The sequence below is a fragment of the Eublepharis macularius genome, chromosome 1 (assembly GCF_028583425.1).
Source record: "Eublepharis macularius isolate TG4126 chromosome 1, MPM_Emac_v1.0, whole genome shotgun sequence".
Lineage (NCBI taxonomy): Eukaryota > Metazoa > Chordata > Lepidosauria > Squamata > Eublepharidae > Eublepharis > Eublepharis macularius.
In genome coordinates this window covers 221,323,629-221,343,547 of record NC_072790.1, presented here as the reverse complement: position 1 = coordinate 221,343,547, position 19,919 = coordinate 221,323,629, and the positions used below count along the sequence as shown (strand labels likewise).

The 19,919-nt window shown below is 47.1% G+C and overlaps 1 protein-coding gene across 2 annotated transcripts in view; it reads right to left on the bottom strand.

The window, feature by feature from the left end:
- Positions 1-18,232, bottom strand: part of ZNF395 (zinc finger protein 395) — a 46,431-nt gene extending 28,199 nt beyond the window's left edge. The window contains exons 1-2 of one of the 2 annotated variants that reach the window (XM_054988531.1): positions 18,112-18,232; positions 1,968-2,214 (exon numbers count right to left, since the gene is read on the bottom strand). In XM_054988531.1, the coding sequence (XP_054844506.1) occupies positions 1,968-2,204 (237 nt within the window). In that variant the 5' untranslated portion in view covers positions 2,205-2,214; positions 18,112-18,232. Of the gene's footprint in view, positions 1-1,967; positions 2,215-12,754; positions 12,791-18,111 lie in introns of those variants that run through there. The other variant, XM_054988538.1, reaches the window with a different exon arrangement.
- Between the last annotated feature and the right edge of the window lie 1,687 nt (positions 18,233-19,919).

Sequence of the window (19,919 nt, the reverse complement as noted above, 5' to 3'; positions counted from 1 at the left end):
CAAGCAGAAAGAGTGCATTAGGCAAGGATGGGATACATTTTTATAACAGCCAATCCGTTCCCCACTACTCCATGGAGAGGCGATATTCAAGCTCCACATGGGTCTTTCCTCTCCAATATGACCTAGTTGGATATAGCTATTGCCTAACTTCCCAAAGTCTATTTATGAATGTAATTGTATCTGTGCTGAGATGCGCACACTTGTGTAAGCTATTCTTGGGGCCTATTTATGGGGGAACTCCAATTACCATGTGGAAAGATCAAGAATGCTGCAACAACCAGTCCTGTGATAAAGAGGTGCAGAAAATGAGAGGCACAGCGGAGGACCAGAACGATTCACACGAAACAGAATCCACAGTAATTTCCTCATAAAGTCCATTGGTATTTTTTTTGTGCTCATAACACAACAACAACAAAAACACCTATGATTAAGTTAATGTTTGCCTTAACAAGGTCTCAATTTTTTGTCAACTCCTTTGCATGCAAAGATGAATGGGGAGGGGGGCGGGAACTGAGAGGCCACTGACTGCTAGAAGAGGGCTTACTTCACAGTGGCATCTGCCATAGCCCTGTGCCACTCTAAGCAACAGAAGTCCAATATGCTGGCAAAGAGAACCAGAAGGGAGCTAGTGGATAAAGTGCTGGGACCTGAACTGGAGTAACCCAGGATGAAATCTCCACTTGGCCTCTCTCAGTCCAACCAACCTCACAAGGTTGATGTCATGATAAAACATTGGAAAATCTATGAATGGTCCTCATAGTTCCTCAATGGAAGGGTGGAATAGAAGGGGGGGGGGCTTATGCCTGTCAAAGAGACCTGACCCAATTCCATCAGCAAGCACTGCCCTGTGATTTCTTACTGAACATGTAGGGGAGTGACAAGAGGCATAACTAGAGTTGCCAGATCCCCCAACACTCCCCTGGCGAGAGATCAGAGGCCCAGCACTACCTTTCTCTTTCCCCTGTGTGTGTGCATGCACACTCACAGCTTGTGCGATGACATCACTTCCAGGAAGTAATGTCATCACATGGGTCATGTGCTGCCCTGGGAGCATTCCCATGCTCCCCAGGGGGCCGAATCAGGCCTGATTCGGCCCAATTTGGGATGCTGTAGAGCACAGGAGTGCTGCTGCGCCCCACATTCAACCCAAATCCAGCCACTGCAGAGTGCAGGACTGCTCTTGAGCTCCACAGCGGCCGATTTGAGCTGAATCCTGCCAAACTGGGCTGCTGCAGCACACAGGAGCACATCCCACCACCTTGGGAGGTGTGTCCCCCTCCCCACCGACCAGGTAAGCAGGGCGAGGGGTGGAGGATGGGACCAGGAGATCCCCCACCCCTGGCATCGGACTGGCATAACTCCACTCATTTTCGTTAGGAACTCTGGCCCAATCTCTGATTTTTCAGTGGGTTTTTTGTTATTTGATTTTCTTGCAGGTGTACCCATCAAGCCTGACCCTGCTGAATCCAGCACTTCCAAAAAGCTGTATTGCAACTTCTGGAGAGAGAGGCCTCCCACATAAACCAAAAAATGTCAATATTTGAGGGTGGGGGGTATTATTTTCTTCCAGCTAGGTTTTCAGGACATCACTCTATTTTGTACATTTTTTTTCTAGTCATTTCTTTTTCTCAGTTTACGTACGATTATTTCTGAGTGGGTTGTTTTTGTAGGCCATCAGCTGTAGTTAAAGACAAAGAAGCTAGAGGTATCTTATCATAAAATCCAGTAATAAAGGCAGTCTACCCCTTCCTAACACTCCCAATTTTAGCATGAAACACAAAATCTGCAAAAAACAAGAGAATAAACTATAAATGTTGACTGCTAATCTTGTTTAATCTGCACTTCTCCCCCCAACCTCTGGATACCTTTATGTGTCTCGGTTTACACAGATACAAGTACAAAAGAACCAGCAACTAGATTTTGGATCCCACCAAGACCATAATACATTGCAGAAACCACTTTGATACCTTTTGGCCTGGTTGCAGCGCCTGCCAGTTTTGGTTTTGATTGGCGGACTCTTCGGCCTGCTCCTTGGAGTGGTTGTCCTCATACGAAGCAAGGGGAGAAGACATTTTGCTAAGATCCGGTTGCAAGGGAGGAATCTGTGTTGCCACAAGAACGCCATCCCCCAGTAAAGGGGGAGCAGAAATACGGGCACCCAGCAGGGAACGCTTCCCCAGACGCCTAGACAGCACGCTCGCCATCTCTGACGCACTGCCAACAATAAAGATAAGAAGGTAATGGCATTAGCTTCTGGAAGATGAATCACATACACCACAAACAACCAGCCCTCTGAGGATCACTTCCCCAGTTCCCGAAGCAGCAGTCTGCCCTTGCTAAGTAAGTCTGGGCAGATACTTGCATTGGTAAAAGACCTTCCTTCATCATTTCACCGTACAAATTTTGAGGTGGGCATTGATAGGATAGGATAAATGTACATGACCTACAGCGTCCATCTCTTCTATCTGGTACTTGTCAGGATGAACCAGAACACGAAGTGGGAGTTTCCAGGTTGGCATGCTGCGGCCTCTATGATGAGCCGCTCAAGGCTGCAGGAAGGCAAAGAGGGCTGCCTCCCCAGATTGCCAATACCCCCCTCTTCCTGCTGCTCATCGTATCTCCCTTCACTCAGACAACTCAGCTCAAACTTTTGCCTTCCATTAATTCTACCACCAGATTAACCCTCATGGGGTTAATGCTCAATCCTAACTCCAGCCCTACTGAGACTCTTTCACCATGTGATCTAGCTATAGCCCTGTGCTCACAGTTTTAACAGTCCCACCTCCTCTTTTCTCTGGCTTCCTTTGAAAATTTAACTTGAATGGCTTTGATTCCACCCCCCCCTTTTTTTCTCAGATCAAAGTATTCTTCCTCAGGCCATGTTTAAAAGAGAGAGAGAGGTGAGCCAAAAACATGCCTTTTAACGTGGAGTAAACTGCTTCTGAACATTTCAAACAACAGAAGATAGCTGTTTTTCATTTCAGTGTATGTTTTAGTCAATGTAGGTTTTTCTTCCATCCAAAGGTAAGGGAAACGTAAACAAGGTGACTTGCAAAAACATTCAACAACTGCAATCTTATGCACACTCACTAGGTATCTTATTCCCTGGACTGCAATGCAGCCACTTCCCAAACAAATGCACATAATATTACTTCATCAGGATGAACCAAAACATCACAAAGTAGTGAGCAAACTTTAAAATTCAATAAAACACTTTCAAATCCAGCCTGAAGAAGAGTTCTGTGTAGCTGAAAAGGTGGTTCATTACTTAGTGAAGTTCCTAATAAAAGGCACTGCCCTAATGTTGCTGGGAAGGGGGTTGGTCTCCCAATGGATACATGCAATTTCTATATTACTTCGAAAGATAACTACTAACCACAGTTACTTAGATGTAAATTCCCAGTAAACTTACTATATGGTAAGTTTACTGGGTATGAGACACCTCTGTGGATACCATGGACAGCCAAAAAGACAAATAAGTGGGTATTAGAGCAAATCAAGCCTGAATTCTCCTTAGAAGCTAAAAGGACAAGACTAAGGCTATCATACTTTGGTTACATCATGAGAAGACAAGATTCTCTGGAAAAGTCAATAATGCTAGGAAAAGTGAAAGGCAGCAGGAAAAGAGGAAGACCTAAAACGAGATGGCTTTACTCAATAAAAGAAGCCACGTCCTCCAGTTTGCAGGATCTGAGCAAGTCTGTTAAAGATAGGATGTTCTGGAGGTCTTTGATTCATAGGGTCACCATAGGTCGGAGGCGACTTGACAGCACGTAACACACAATAACACCAGATAATCTAGCTTTTTTTTGCATTAGTTCAATTTCTGGAGGCTCAGTTTATGTTATTGGTCTAGGTAAGCTCCAAGTGAATTTTAATGAGCAAGCAGAAGGGATGACTGAGGTGGTAAAGCTACCCAAGGGAAATTATTTTAGCATAGTGAACTTCAATATGAGTGCTTCTGCACATCACAGACAAGTGGAGGGATCACAAATCACCACCTCCTAGCTAAGAAGTTCTGCCAAGAGCCCTATCTGAAAAATCACCAGTTTGTCTTGTGGAAGTCGAACAGCATCAAACAGAAATTACAGCAGCCCCAAACTGTATGGATTTGTCTTTTTTTTTTAATTCTCCATTTTCTTGGGAAGGTTTAATGTCTTATAGAGAAATGATGCAGTTTCAAAATGCAGAGTTCAGCTAGTGTAGACTGTCTCAAGTCAACATTCTTCCATCCGATAGAGTTTGTTTCACTAGCTGAATACATGATCTTTAGCAGAAGCTACTCTGGGCTCAGGAGCATAATGGATATGCATCTGAGTGAGCATTCAGATGTGTATCCATCTAAAAGGAAGGGTCAGCAGCACAGCAACCACCTTTGGATGCCTATCCTATCAAACACAATTGTCAGCAACCACATCTGGAAGCACATCCTATTTATGCCTACAGCCCCTAAAAGCAAAGGGATAACTTTCCATACAGACACAAGGCAACATAGTGGAAAGACTTCTTTATTTTGCATTATTGAACAATGTCCAGCTGAACTCCCATGAAATTTTTTTAAAAAAATCTTATTAAATGAAATTGCTATGGAAGCAGAAGTAGAAGGATTAACTAAAACTCTGCCTATAGCACACACAAAAGCTATCCTTGATCTGGACAGAGAGCTAGGAAGGGCAGGATATTTATCTTAAAAGAAATAATGATTAACTAAAATAATGCTTTTTTGCCTCTGCTGCAATAGGAAAAAGTTTAGTGATGCACATACCACATCTGTTTTCTGTTGAGGCTCTACACTTATGTTTCAGCATGATATCTTTTCCTGCCCCGCAATCCAGACAATTCTGGATGCCCCTGTGCCACAAGAATGATCAATCATTGGTCCTTGCACAGAATGCCCAGAAGCAAGCAAAGAAACTCTAATAAGGTCTGGAAAGAACTAAGAGCCATCCCAGGAGGTGGAAAGAATTAGCGTCCAGGGACAATAGTAGCAAGTTAATGACAAAAATGGAATGTACGAGAAACAAAACTAGATACCATGCCCAGATTTGGAGGCCTGTAGTGAAACCTCCAAATGGCAACACATAATGTGAGTAAGAGCAGGGATTTTTTTCAGGGGGAACGCGGGGGAACGGAGTTCCGGAACCTCTTGAAAATGGTCACATGGCTGTTGGCCCCACCCCCTGATCTCCAGACAGAGGGGAGTTGAGATTGCCCTCCGCGCCGCTGAGCGGTGCAGAAGGCAATCTCAACTCCCCTCTGCCTGGAGATCAGGGGGCAGGGCCACCAGCCACTTGACCATTTCCTCTGAGGGCAACCCACTGAGTTCCACTACCTCTTTTCCCAGAAAAAAAGCCCTGAGTAAGAGGTACACACTATCAGGACATTCTCCTGCAAGGGCCCTAGTGAACTGAATATGAGAACCTCCAAACAAGACTATGCCCCACGGGGCAGATTTCACTCCCTGTCTCTCACTCCATGTCCTTCTTGGAACTGCCATCTGAGGACTGCCACTTCTCCTTGCTCCATGGTAAAGTCACCTCTGAAATATGTTTGGGGGCCAGAGATCCAGAGCAGCCTCACAAATGTTAGCAGGGGTACCAAACTTCTACACAGATAGACAGCCATGCCAGACTGAAAGTCACACCTAGTGACAACAGAAAGCCCTGCCCCCTAACCCAGATGTGCGTGGGTACAAGCAACAGGTTCTCAAGGGAACCTACTTTCTACTGAGCTTGACCAAAGAGGGGTGCGATGTTCCCCGCACAAATTCCCAGCATGGATTTGTACAAATGAACAGCTCAAGTATAGTTAGATGTATTCATTTATTTTGCATTCTCTGGCAAATTTCTTTAAAACATATAACACGACTATTTGGGAGGAAGATAGACAAACAAAACTGATGCCCACACATCCCCATGGGACAATGTTGGCAGGAAGCTAGGCACAAAGCTAAGGGATGGTTTTCTCAAAGCCGGATATGCTTCTGTTAGGTAAACAGGGGGTTCGCTTCTAATTCAGTAACAATACAGTCCATTAAAAAAAAACTCACCTATCAACCATCATTGGGCCAGCATGACATACAGAAAAACAAGAGTTTAACCCGAGTCCAAGACTCAGCCTGCAGACCTGTAAAGTAACACATCAAGTGGACCCAAATATGTAAAGATTACAACTATGAATACTTCACCACCAGTCTGCATAGCACTTCACTACCTATATAGTATCTGCTCAATTTTAAAAGTACTTTCATATCTATGACGACTAAAGATAATTAGAGTTTCACTTTCTGGCCAACTTGACTGTATTTCATCTTCAGTGAAGGCACGGCAACACCAAGAAGCTTTACATTCACTTATGCCGGTACAGCATCCCCGTACCCCAACCCTGATCACCAGCCAGCCCTAAGTACATTTCTGATCATTTTGTTTTTACTGATTTGCATACCAAAGATCCCCATTTTGATCTCTGGTTGAAAGACTTCAGGTGCTGGGAAAGATTGCAGTTTGACCCTGGAAATCTGCTGTCAGCCAAAATGGCCAAAATTGGGCTACATGAATCAATGGTTTTTGATGCCTCACACTGCAATAATTGCTCTCTCGGGTTCACATCCTCATCTGTAAAATGGGATCAGCCATGGGATCTGTCTTGTAGCACTGCGTGCTGAGGAATAAGATAAAGAATTGCTCTCCCTTGTTCTGCCAATAAACTTACAGGACAGATGATTTTCTAAAAAAAATCAACAAGATATAAACCGTAGCATTTCTCATTCTGTAAAGTGACCTAGTATTGTAAGAAAAAAAGAGAGACTTTCGCTTCTGTGCTATTTACTTTCTACATGATCACAGCAGCCTCTTCTGAGCTATTTCTGGGCCCTGAGGTTTACCTACCTACTGGCAGGTAAAGGTCTGCTTACCAGTAGGGGCCTCTACTCATGAGCAAAACAAAGAAGGCAGGAACTGAGAAGGGCTGGGGAAGCCAAATATTAGAGGCAAGAAGGGGACAAAGAACAAGGAAAGTGCAAGACCAAGGCAATATATAAATCAGACAGAGTCAGTGTTGTATAGTGGTTAGTGTGTTTTAGGGTTGCCAGCTCCAAGCTGGGAAATTCCTGGAGATCTGGGGGGTGAAACCTGGAGAAAGTGGGGTTTGGGGAGGAAAAAGACCTTGGTATGGTATAATTCCATAGCGTCTACCCCCCAAAGTAGCCATTTTCTCCAGGGCCGATTCCAGACGGCCCTCCCCATCGCGAAACATCGCACGTCGTTGTGCAGAAAACACGAAATATCGCGTTTTCTCGCACGAGTTTTGCACGACGTCGCGCAAAACTCGCGCGAGAAAACACGATATTTTGCGTTTTCTGCGCGACAACGCGTGACATTTCGCGATGGGGAGGGCCATCTGGAATCGGCCCAGGTGAACTGATCTCTGTGGCCTGGAGACCAGTTGTAATTCCGGGAGATCTCCAGCCACTACCTGGAGGCTGGCAACCCTAGTGTGTTAAACTACCAGGATGTGGAAAATGTGGGACCAATTCTCAACTCAGCTCACTGGGTGGCCTTTAGCCAGCCACTCTCTCAGCCTAGCATTCCTCACAGGTATGTTACGAGGACAAAATGGGGGAGGAAACCAAGCATGCCGCCCTGTGCTCCTTGAAGGAAGAGTGAAAGGAAAAAAATTATAAATATAGTGTCAGGGGATTGGATATCCTAAAATTGAATGTTTTACAAAAAGCTTTTCTTTAAAACAACAACCGCAGGAGCACTCCGCAAGGAATCTTGGGCCCACATGTCAAAATGCAAGGAAGCGCCATATGGAGATCTAACTTCTCATATGAAAGACTATCAAAATGCACATTTAAAAATCTGTCTTGGCGCCCAAGTTTGATTCCTGTCAGCAAATATTGAGTTTTGTCATCTACACACTGCTGCCAAAGACTGAAATCTCCTGCTGAGTATAAAGTTTCATGCCACAACGTGTATTTTGAGATTCATTTTTGAATTGCCGTGTCAAAACTCAAATCCCAAAATGTGAGGCCTGCAGGAGTCGGTTGGCAAATTAAAGTCTGCCGGTTATGAATATCTAATATTTCCACATGCCTCCTTTACCACCTTATCCAGCCTCAATGGAAGAAATTTCTGGCTGAATACCGAAAAAGTGACTCCCCCCGAAGATATATATTTGACAAATGCCAAAGCATGTTAGCTTTTCAATTTTCAAGCCTAGGGATGAAAGATTCCAGTTTGGGACTAGAAGGGGAATATTTTTCAAGCAGACAACGAACTACAATGACCACTGTCATCATAATCACGGTATTAAGCAATTACTGAGTGTTGAAAGCACTTTACAAACAGATTTTAGTAATCCCCACAGGAACCCTGCAAGGTAGCCTACTATTATTATCCTCATAATGCAGATAAGAGGACAGAGGCTGAGGTAGTAGTCATAGATGGGTAGAGATTTGCCTGATAGGCCTCCCCATTGAATTCACAGCTGAGGAAACATTTGAACCACTGGCTTACTCTGACCTCACTGGTGTGAGATATCAGACTTCGAAATGCAACAGAAGGCAATAAGATTTCTGAGAACGCATGCAGACCATAATCACGCAAAATAATCTTCTGCACATTTATTTGGAAGTAAGTCCTACTGGCTCTGGCCTGGGTAGCTCAGAGTAGCCTGATCTTGTCAAATCTCAATAGCTAAACAGGGTCAGCCTCGGTTAGTGCTTGGATGGGAGACCACCAATGAAGACCTGGGTTGCTACATTAAGGCAGGCAACAGCAAGCCACCTCTGAACGCCTCTTGCCTTGAAAATCCTATGAGGTCACCATAAGCCAGCTGCAACTTGATGGCAAAAGAAGTTCTACTGTGTCCAACAGGGCTTACCTCCAGATATCATTTGATTACACCAAAAGACCAGGAAAGATAGTATTTGGTCTTACTGACTTTAAACAAAATGACCAGCTTCCAGATTAAATGGAGTGTGGATCAAACCCAATTCTGCCAATGCTCTCCTAGCTCAGTACTGAAAAGGAGCAAAGTTGGCTGGCTAGACAGTACATTAACGGGTTAACAAATCAGACACAGGAGGAAGGGGGGAGCCCGGACTAGCAGCTTTCTTAGAAGGCAAGCCTGCAGCTTGTAAACTTAGATCTGATATCCTCAGCATATTCCTGCAAAGCGGCAGGGAGGAGATTGTTACACGGGGGTGCGGCATTCTTGCCCAGAGGCAGAAGCGAAGGGCATGAGGGTGCAACAAGATAGCAAAGATTGCAGAACTGAATGAATAGAAAACGCAGCCAGAAAGGGGCAGTTTTATTCCCCATTCTTACATCTCTTTCTGAGAGGAAATGCCAACATGACAAACTTTGAAGTCACGTTTACAGTGCCGTCAAATCCTTCTTCCCTTCTTCATTGCAACAGGTCTGCACAATGAAGGTAATTTTACTGAGGAGGGGGACACAGGAGAGAGTGCTTTGCACAAGACGCATGCACAGGGGACATGCGGATGGATTCAAAAGCAGAAGTTGAGCATAGCTTTTTCTGCCACATGACAATTCCCTCAGCACTACAAATGACAGCCATTCTCGCCTCCCTATTTAATACTGATCCAGTGCTGTTTTGCACCCTCGTCCCATGCTTCAGATGGACTTTTATTTTTCGTATTTAAAGAGCAACTTGCATGTTTGTCTATTTAAAAGTTCACTTGACATCCCTTTTAAAAAATACAATCAGATTTTCGAAAGTAGAAAAAACTGATCCCAGAAGGGGGAAGGGAAGCGCAAAGGATTTTGTCACAAGACAAAAATGAGCCAATTGCTGCTGTGTCTGAAATTAGTCCCCGAAAGCTGTTTTTATCAGAACAAATCATGGTGAGTGCACTACCATATTGGTCCCATCACACAAATTATGCATGTATATTTATATATATATCTCCAGCATTCTTAGCAACTGGGTTTAAATAGAGGACTCAGAGTTTTAGTGCAAACTCAGAAATGCAGTGGGGGGGGGGGGAAGCATTCTTTGGATGGTTGGCGTTAGCCAGTTTTAAAATGACTCAGCCACATTCTCCTAGCCTACAAGAGGAGTTACCAGCTAGCAAACCAGCTACACAGAGGTATTTTTGGGCAAGTGCAGAGCAGCATATGACAGCCCCAAAGAACCCCTTCAGCAGGCATTCCCTAGCAGTGTAATCCTATGAAGAGTTACTCCAGTCTAAGCCCCCTGAAATCAAGGAGCATAGCCTAGAGTAGATGCAGAGAAGTTAGCCGTGTTAGTCTGTGGTAGCAAAATCAAAAAGAGTCCAGTAGCACCTTTAAGACTAACCAATTTTATTTTAGCATAAGCTTTCGAGAATCAAGTCTAGAGTAATTCTGCATAGGACTGCACCATTAATATCTCAGGTGCAAGCCAATGTGTTCATTACTAGGCCATTTTGCTGAAGAGGAGATCAAAAGACATGGCGAAACATCCAGCATTTAATGGTAAGGACAGCAGGCACATCGGAGAGAGTGCAGAGAAACAGCTGAGCAGGCAAAGGAACAACAAGGTGTACTACCTCCTAGGGATGGTAACAAGGTATGCCGCCTGCTACTTATCAAATGTCAGGTGAGAAAGGGAGCGGTTGCATAATGCGTCTGGAGGAATGGGATGTGACTCACAGGGGGCGCGGTTCACATGCAGCAGAATCGAGATAAAATCCACGTCTGTGCCACAGGTTTTGTGGGACAGGGAAGCAAGAGCCAGTTAGGGGAGACGTGGCCTGTGTGAAAAACAGAACCATGGGCACACACCAGGAGTCGGGCATGGTGTTCAAAGCGGCTGCAATCTTTTCCATCACAGTGAATTAGGCCAGTAAGAAGAGAGAAAGCAGGCTGCAGGCCACAAGAGTGTGGGGAAGAGAGCATGCTGCTTCCTAGCTCTGGGACAACTCTGCCACCTGCTATAATCAGAAACCTGAACAGGCATCCAGGAAAGATGTTTTAGATAGGGGAGGCCACAATGTAAACCCTAATCCAGCCCACTGAGAGGTTTCATCTGCCTCCTCCTATGATGGCATGGAGGCCAAAGAGATATGAAGAAATGGTATTTTGGAGCAACAGAAGTGCAGTTTAGAGGGCGGGAGTAAGGCCCAGGCCTTCTCAAAGTGGGTAGATATTCCCCCTAAAAGGGAATATTGAGATACAATTCTACAGTTTCGGTTCTATGCTTTGTCAGTGCCCACTCACCTAAACCAATTTCTTCAGTATCCAGTGGAGTTTCTAAAACCGGCTGGAGAAAAGCTTACAAACAGCCGTTCACTAGGCCGTTCAAGGGGACTGTGCAGTACCAAACACTACTAGTAGCTGAAAGCTCAGGTTGCAAAACATGCGAGTAAGTCTCACTGTACTGGAGTTGGGGGGGGGGCCTTTCTTCTTTGTAAATGTGCTTAGATCTGGCTGCAGGTTGCCAACTGGACATAGGGGGGGGTGTCAAGTCCCTTTACTAAAGGTTTGGAACACACAGATTGACAGTTGAAGCTTTTCATCACATCACCCGATCATTGTTACAGAGCACAGTGACATGAAAGGGACCAGCTCAAAGTTGGCAACCCTCCTGGCAACATGCAGGAAGAGGTAGTCAGATCAACAGATACTGCAGAGTTGCCTGAAAAGTAACACAAACGAAAACTGCAGGAAGACCCAAAAACAAGGACAGTTACATAAGAAGGTAACTCTTCGCGGCATCCAAAAATTGCAACACTGGGGGAGGGGGGAACCCACTCTTGCAAAGAGGGGCAGCGGTGCGGTTAGCCCCAGAGGAAGCAGCAGGGCAAGCACACACGAGGGGGCGTGGCCTCCGTGCCCAGCGGAGGCAGCAGGCTAAGGCCGCAAGGAGAGGGGGGCGTGGCGCTGGCGCAGAGCCCGGCAGCCGGAGGAGGGGGCGTGCCATGTGCAGAAAGAGGGCAAGGCGCGGCTGCAAACGGCAGGGAGAGGGTGAGAGGCTGGAGGGCCGGAGCCGGGCGGGCTCCAGGAGGGGGTGTGGCGGGGCTTGCAAACGCCGATCCAGGGAAGTGGGGGGGGGGGTGACTCTCTGCGCGCGGCTTTGCAGAGCTGGCACCCAGGGAAGCCCGAGAGGAGGCGTGGCAATCACGCGTTGATCAAAACACAACGCGGTCCACACACATACGCAGGGCCCCCCCCCGGGGATAGTGCCTGCAGCGGGCCACGGGGGGGGGGGAGTCTGTAGCGCTCTCACGGAAGAGCCGTAGAAAGGAACGGGGGCGCAACGCGTGGAAGACTTTGCATAGGGAGGGGCGCAAGGAAAGGAACCCCCCCCCCCTCCAATTGCATGCAGGGAAGACAGCAGGCGGAGATGTGGGGCTGATCGAGGGGTGCTTAAAGCAGCCGTTCAGGCAGGCAGAAGAGGGCTGCGAGGGCTCCGCAGAAGGGAAAGAGATTTGGAGGGGGCGTTGCTTGCCCAGGTTCTGAGCGGCTTGGGTGAAAGGGGGGCAGAAAGGCGCGGAGAGGGGCTCCCTCCACCAGCCGAGCACAGGAATGCGTGGCCCTGCGGGCAGGAGACGCGACTCTCGCAAGCCGGCTTTCCACCAGGGGCCGCGGCCGCGCTCCAGGCGAGGAACGGCGGCCGGCCGGCCGGTGGCTGCAGCGGCTCCTCCGACGCGCGCTCCCCTTCGCTTGCAGCAGCCCTCGCATGCAGCGGCGCCCGGTCCCAGCGTGCAAGCAGGACTCCCCTCCCCGCGCGCCCCTCCGCTTACCTCCCGCCGCCGCCGCCGCCGCTCGCCAGCTCGGCTCCCTCCTTCCCTCCCGAGCTTGTTTTGAAATTCACCTTCCCCTTCCAGCCCCCCCGCTCCGCGCCCTCCTCCCCGCCAGTCCCCTCCCCTCCGCTGTCCCCGGCACAGGCAGCCTCACGTACGCGGCTGCAGGCAGCCCCCGGCCTGGACTAGCGGCGGGGAAGGGAGGCGCTCGCAAGCCGGCCCGACGGCGGCGCTGGGAGACGCGCGAAGGCGGGCTGCCGGCTGAGAGAGGCCGCCGGCGCACAGCCGCATGGCTGGCTTCCCGGGCGGAGAACGGAGGGTGGCGGCGAGCCATCGCCCGCGGGCCCCCATGACAGAAAGCGGGACTGGATCGACTCGGGGGTCTTAACGCTTCGCGGCAGCCGGTAGCTCCCACCGCTGAATGGAACCTTCATGGTCAGGGGCAGTCTACCCCAAAGACTACCCTTCGTGCCTGCTTGTGAGCTTCCCAGAGGCATCTGGCTGGCCTCCCCGAAAAATTGTTCGACAAGGAAGATTTGAGTCCAATGGCACCTTGGAGACCCAAGAAGATTAACAGGGTGTAATCTTTCCAGAGTTAGAGCTCTGGCTCTGCAAAGCTCACACTTTGAAAACCTTGTTGGTCTTTAAGGCCCGTTGGACTCAAATCCTGAGGTTTAAACGCAAACCAGCGCTGCTACTGTCTTTGACAAGACAGGTTTTTGGTCTGATCCAGCAAAGTCGTCCTTGTATTCGTAAATTTAGGACAGACAGACAGAATATACAGACAAGCTGGAAAAGAGGCAAGCAGCTTTATGCTCAATCAGTTCAGAACAAACCAAGCCCCTACCTCACAGAGGGCAAAACAAGCAATGTCTATTGTTATTTTTATGCTGCCCTTTCTCCAAGGATCTTTGCGTAGCATTTCCCCTTCTGCATTTTATCTTCAACAACGCAGTGAGGCAGGTTAGGCTGAGACAATACTTGCAGAAGTGTGGCCCACAGTTAGGCATAGCCAGCAGGCTACATTGAAGACAAACTACAAATGCTGTATGATTCCAGATAAAGCTGAGCTGCCAGGGAGTCGGGACTGTTTTGGAAGGGGTTCCTCTCCTCCTGAAACGGCAGGTTAGTAGTTTGGGGATGGCTGGCCTTATATGGATGGAAGAAAGCTCAAGTTTCTTCCACAGCATGCAGACTTTCTGCCACCTTCATTGGGTGGGTACACCATCTATGGCCCTTCCTTGAAAAGGATGACTAGGCCGTGCTTAATCTATGCTTGGATAGCGCCTGGCTTTGATTATTATAATGCATTCTACTTAAGACTGTCTTTGAAAGACCGTTAAGAGGCTTCAGTTAGTGCACAATACAGGTGGGACATAAGGATCATAAAAAGTGCTGGAGGGTTGCCTTTAAAGCCCTTAAGGGCAGGGGACCTGAAGAATCACTTCCTTCCACACTGTCCTGCCTGCCAGTTAAGACATTCATCCTAAGCCCTCCTTTCTGTACCTCCGCCCCTGGAGGTGAGGTGAGTAGCAACCAGAGAGACAGGGCATTTTCAGTAGAGGCACCTCATTTAGCAATCAGTCAATCAATTTCTTGAACGTTTCCACATTCCTTTAAAGTTCATCTGGCACCAGCCTTCAAGCTTTTAGAACACCTAGTTAAGACATTTTCTTTCATCTGTCTGTGTTTTTTTAAATTGGAGTCATCCCACCTTTTAGGTTATTTTATTTGGCTATTTAAAGATCTTTTATCATCCATTTTATTGGCTATCATATTACATGCTTTTGTCTGGCTTGTTCCGCCGATGATCTTGATTACGCTTGGATTTTCATGAAGTTACAATTTTACTGTTACGTTGGTTTTGGTTGTATTTGCTACTGAGTTGGGTGCTAATATTGCTGATTGGAAAGGTATTTTGATTATTGGTTCATTTCTTTGTTTCTGATTTTGTTTTGAACCCCCTCAAGCAGTTCAAGAGGCGGCATTAAAGTGTAGCCAGTCAACACACAAGTGCTTATAAAAGGTTAATACAGGAGGTCACCGGCTGCTACACCACAGATGTAGATTACAAAGAGTTAACAATGCAATCCCCTGCTGAGTTACTCCAGTGTAAGCCCCTTAATTTAGAATTGTTCTATAAACAGAGTTAAACCTAAGCAAAGTTTCATTGGATTTAGAAGGGTCCTAGTCTTCTTAAGACTGCAGTGTTAATATCACAGCATTATAAGCAAATGATTTTTTGGTGAAAGTATGTGTATGAGCTGTACATGAAATATGCCATATTTTCACAGAATACACCAAGTCCAGTACAGTTAACCGCTGAAGGAGAAAGCCTTCCTGTCCTCTCAATAAAACAAACACGTTGCAATTTACAAATGACAACAAACGTTTTCCCTACAAAGTTTACTGTGCTTGGGATATAACTGGCAACTAAATGTGTGAATTGACTCTCTTGGGATGTACTGAGTGGAAGCACTGCTGATGCAAAACTTTGCTTGCAGGATTAGACCTCTGATGGCCCTCCATGCCTCCTGTACTGCTGAGCAGAGTTACACAGGGGTTTCTAAACTCCATTGACTAAGAAGGGTATAGCTGTTTAGGATTGCACGGCTAAATTTTGCAGAGATGTCTGACACAGGCACGCGGCGCCTGCAGCCCTGGAGGCAGACAGGCACAGGGGACAGGGCTTGGTTTTAACAAGGGCCAAGGGCCTGCCTCCCTCTCTGCTGTTTGCATTGCCTGTTTTGCAGACATTTGTTTGGAAAGACACACCTACAGTGCAAACAGAAGGCTGAGTTGTTTGTAGGAAAGGCTGTAGGAATGCCATTTTATTGAAGCTCCTCTAATAACAAGGAAAACGGGCTGGCCATGATATCAGTCACAGCTCTCGTGACCTCTTAATATATTTTAAATCTCGGCATTTTTAAGGGATCCTCCCCCCAGTACACAAGCCAAAAATTTGAGAGCTCACCAAAAATGTAGTGAGAACTAGAACACTTTTTTTTTAAAAAAAGCTAATTTGTACAAGCTTTTCAACCCCCCCCTCCCCATATCTGAAGATTTCATGAGTGGAGGTGGGCAATGACAGTCCTGGACAAGATTTAATGCACAAAACCAACCCCCAACACAGGATGCAAATGTCCTGTAAATGTATGTGTGTTTAGAGCTCTTGTACATATTCACTGACACTTGGCGGAGTAGGTGTGATTTTAAAATTTAACCCACATGGCTGAGACTGCCTCATCCAAGGTACAAGCTCTTGCCCACTCTCCTTTAATCAGCGTGTCTCCAGATACAGGATAAAAACATTAACACCGCTAACCAACTCATCCCTTGTTTTCCTCTAGTTATTCACACGAACAGAGGGAGCTGTGGTATCAAAGGACAGCACATCCGTTGCCTTTTTGGCCGCTCCTGATAGATACTGCACTTGTACAATATGATGGCTTCATCCATGATACCTGACCTGCAAGAAACATTTTATACAACCAAGCTAGCACACACAATAATTGGAAGCATTTTGAACAACATGGTTGTATGAATCCCAACTTACTTGCATTTGGGAAGGTTCAAGTGTGGTTTTTTTTTTTTTTTTACTAGGCAGAAGACTTAACAATTACTAAATTTGAAAAATTCTGGTCTAGCAGAATATGTGGAAAATTTAAGATAATCTGTACAGATCATGTCTGAGAATACATTTTAAATCTTGCAGGGGGGGAGGAGAGATCTCTGGTTAAAAGATGTCATATCACAGCTCTTGTCAATCATAAAGGACTGGGTTGATGTACAGCAGGAGATTTCGCACAAACTCTTTTATTCAAACCATATTTCTGTTGCCTTTCCACCCAACTTAGGGTTCTGAAGGTGGCAAACAGTAAGGTTTAAAAATACCCACATCGGCATAGAACAGTTAAAAACAACATTAACTAAAAACAAATGGAAAGCTGAATTGCTGCTATATGCCAATAGAGTTGAACTTGAACTGGAAAGCAGGGTCAGTGAGAGAACACCAAATGAAACAGAAGAGTCTTCACCCCTGGAGAAAGACTGATAGAGGGGAACAGAGGAATCCACGTTTCATGTGTCTAGATAGAACTTTGGTTAAAAGTTTTTTCAACCTCTCTAGATGACACTTGAATGGGATACAGGTCAATATATGGGGAGGGGGACTAGAGGGGCCGGGGGCAATGGAGTCTGCTGCTCTTTATGGTTCAAAGATGTGTTATTTCCATGAAGCTCCGTTTATGAAGATTGTGACAGAGCGAAAAAAACATTCTTCTATAACCTTATATAAAAGACACAAAATCGTGGTTTGTAGGCTGCAGGGAAGGAATACACAGTGTCAAGTCCCCAAAACTAGGACTTCTCCTTCATACCCATCTGCTGCCTAGAGACTCCTGTTACTCTGCAAATGTACACACAACCATGCACACACCCTTCAGACCCACAACTGATCTGTTCACACAGCCAAGGACACTTGACATTGACTGTACTAACACTGTCTAATCCGCCCTGTGTCTCGGTGAGAAAGGCAAACTATAAATAACATAAATAAGTAAATAATGTGCTGTATTCTGCAATATTAAATTCATTCCAAAGTGCACAAAGAGCAAAATGCCTCTTAAGTATCTGAAGCAAATGAGCTGAGCTCCACTCTACAACCTCTTTGGGAGCAGGACACAACCTCAAGAAAGGAAAAGTGGGAGGGGAATCGCTAACTGATCTAGTTGGAAACCCCAAACGTGCACTAGCATCCAGTATTTATAAAGCTGGACAGAGACATTGCAAAGGACAAAATTTAAAAAGTCCAGTGGCGCCATAAAGACTGACAACATTTATTTCAATATGAGCTTTCAGCCACAGCTCACTTTTTCAGATAATACCCAAGGGGCTGCAGAACCTTTTCTACAAGGAGTATTGGGGCTTCTTAGGTTTGGGGGGAGGGAGAACAGGAAATGGGGGGGGGGCATGACAGAGGTACATAAAGTGAAGAATCGTTCAGAGAACACAAGAATTTCCCGCCCTCTCATAACTCCTGACTGCATACTAAGGTCGATTGGCATGCAGGTTTAGGGAAAAGTCACTTGGAACTCCCTGCCACAAGATGCAGTGGTGGCCGCTGGTTTACATTTGTTTTTAGCAAAACAAAAGAGAACTTGATGGAGAGCTGTTAGCTTGGAGCCATGGAGGCAGTACACCTCTGCGTACAACACTGGGGGCAACCCATAGGAGCGGGCAGTTCGAAGCAGGATGCCAGGCTACCGGTCCCCTCCCCGCTAACGCCTGCCTAGCGTTTTCCTGCAAGACCAGCCCGCCCTCTCAATGCACAGCCGCGATCGCCTCTGTTTCCTTACCTCCAGCCGCCGACTGCTGCTCTCTACGCGGCTCCCACCCACGCGCGTCGCAGCCGGGGCGAAACAGCCTCCCCTGCCAGGCGGCTCCCCATGCTCCCGGCGCCGGGCTTTGCTTCTCGCCTTTTTCTTGCCGGCCGGGTTAAAGCTCCTCGGGAAGGTCTGTTGTAAACAAGCTGCCCACATGGGCCAGCCCCTCGGCGCGCATTGGCTGCGCGGCACCATTTAAATACACGCCCCCAGCCGGAGCGCAGCAAAAAATAAACATTCGAGCTACAGCGCCGGCCCGCCACGGCACCCCCGCGCCGCTTTCGCCGCCTCCTGCTCGCTTCGGCTTTTTCTGATCTCTTTCCAGGGCTGCTTTCTAGCGCATCCCAACGCGCGCTGTTGCAACGGCAAAGCGTCGTGTGAAACCCGTGCTCCCAGCGCTCCCCTTTCCCCTTCCAGCCCGCGAAGGCGTTTCTGCCTGCCCCTCCCCCGAGAGGAAGAAGATCCAAGCGAAAGCCGGATTAATTTTATTAATTGTCGTCCGGCGCACCCGGGCTTCAGCGCCTGAGCCTGCTTTCAACGCCAGTGGCTTCAGGAGGACGACTTTCTTCAGGGCTTTGCAGCAGCTCAGCAATTGGGGCGGGGGGAGCCGCTGTGATGTGTGCAAACAGAAAGCGGGGCGGGCAGCTCCAGGTTCTCAAATCTTCCCTCCCTCCTCAGCTCGCCAGACCGCCCCAGGCAAGCTTTCTCTCAGCCTCCCCAGCTGCAATATGGGCGTAAGAAATGCTGACCTACTTTCTAGGGATTGGTGTAAACCTTGCGAAAAAATGTATGGAAAGCCCTCTGGACTACCTAAAGCAATGGCCGTTCAGCACAGGAGCTGGAGGCGCCCTGGCTCGGTGATACAACGTCTGCTTTGCACACAGAAGGTCCCAATTAAATCCTTGGCCTCTCCAAGGATGCAGGATCAGGTAGAAGAGGGTGGAAAAGACGTCTCCGCCTGAGGTTCTGGAGAGCTGCTGCCAGTCAGAGTTGGCAATGCTGGTCATGATAGACCACTGGTCTGGCTCAGTAGGCAGCAAGTTCATTTGTGACTCTCACTTGCATCACAGTTGCTGAGGCCCAAGCACAGAAAGCAAGAGTAGTCCACCTCCTAAGTCCTGCCTTTCTTTGCATGCCTGCAGACAATCAGAGGTTTTCAGACTCCAGACTCCTCTCTTCCTGTCATGGGGCTCTTTTGCGCTTCTGATGTCCTCTACTTGTAGCTCAAGAGGTCTCTAATGCCACCTGTGCTTTAAAGGTAGAACCTGGGTGGGCAGATCTGAAGTGCTACATTCTTTTAAAGCCTGAGATTTCATAGCAAGAGTATGCTTCAGCAAATGCACAGTGCAGTAGGTCGTTGGCTAAGTAAGTTCATACTGCAATACTTGAGATGCAAAAATAAATCACTCCCTCTTGATTTTGCTAAACTAAAACAGCTAGACCAGCCCAGAATTAGGCATGCTTAAACCTGAATAATAATAATAAAATTTGGTTTATATACCATCCTTCAGGACAACTTAATGCCCACTGAGAGCAGGTTACAAAGTATGCTATTATTATCCCCACAACAGTAATCATCCTGACAGGTGAGTGGGGCTGAGAGAGCTCCTAGAAGCTGTGACTGACCCAACACCCAGCTGGCTTCAAGTGCAGGAGTGGGGAATCAAACCCAGTTCTCCTTATTAGAGTCCCGCGCTCTTAACCACTACACCAAATTGGCATAGGGATGAATAGACTCAAACATCCCTAGCTCTGTGGCTAGGTTGTGGCATAAATCTTTG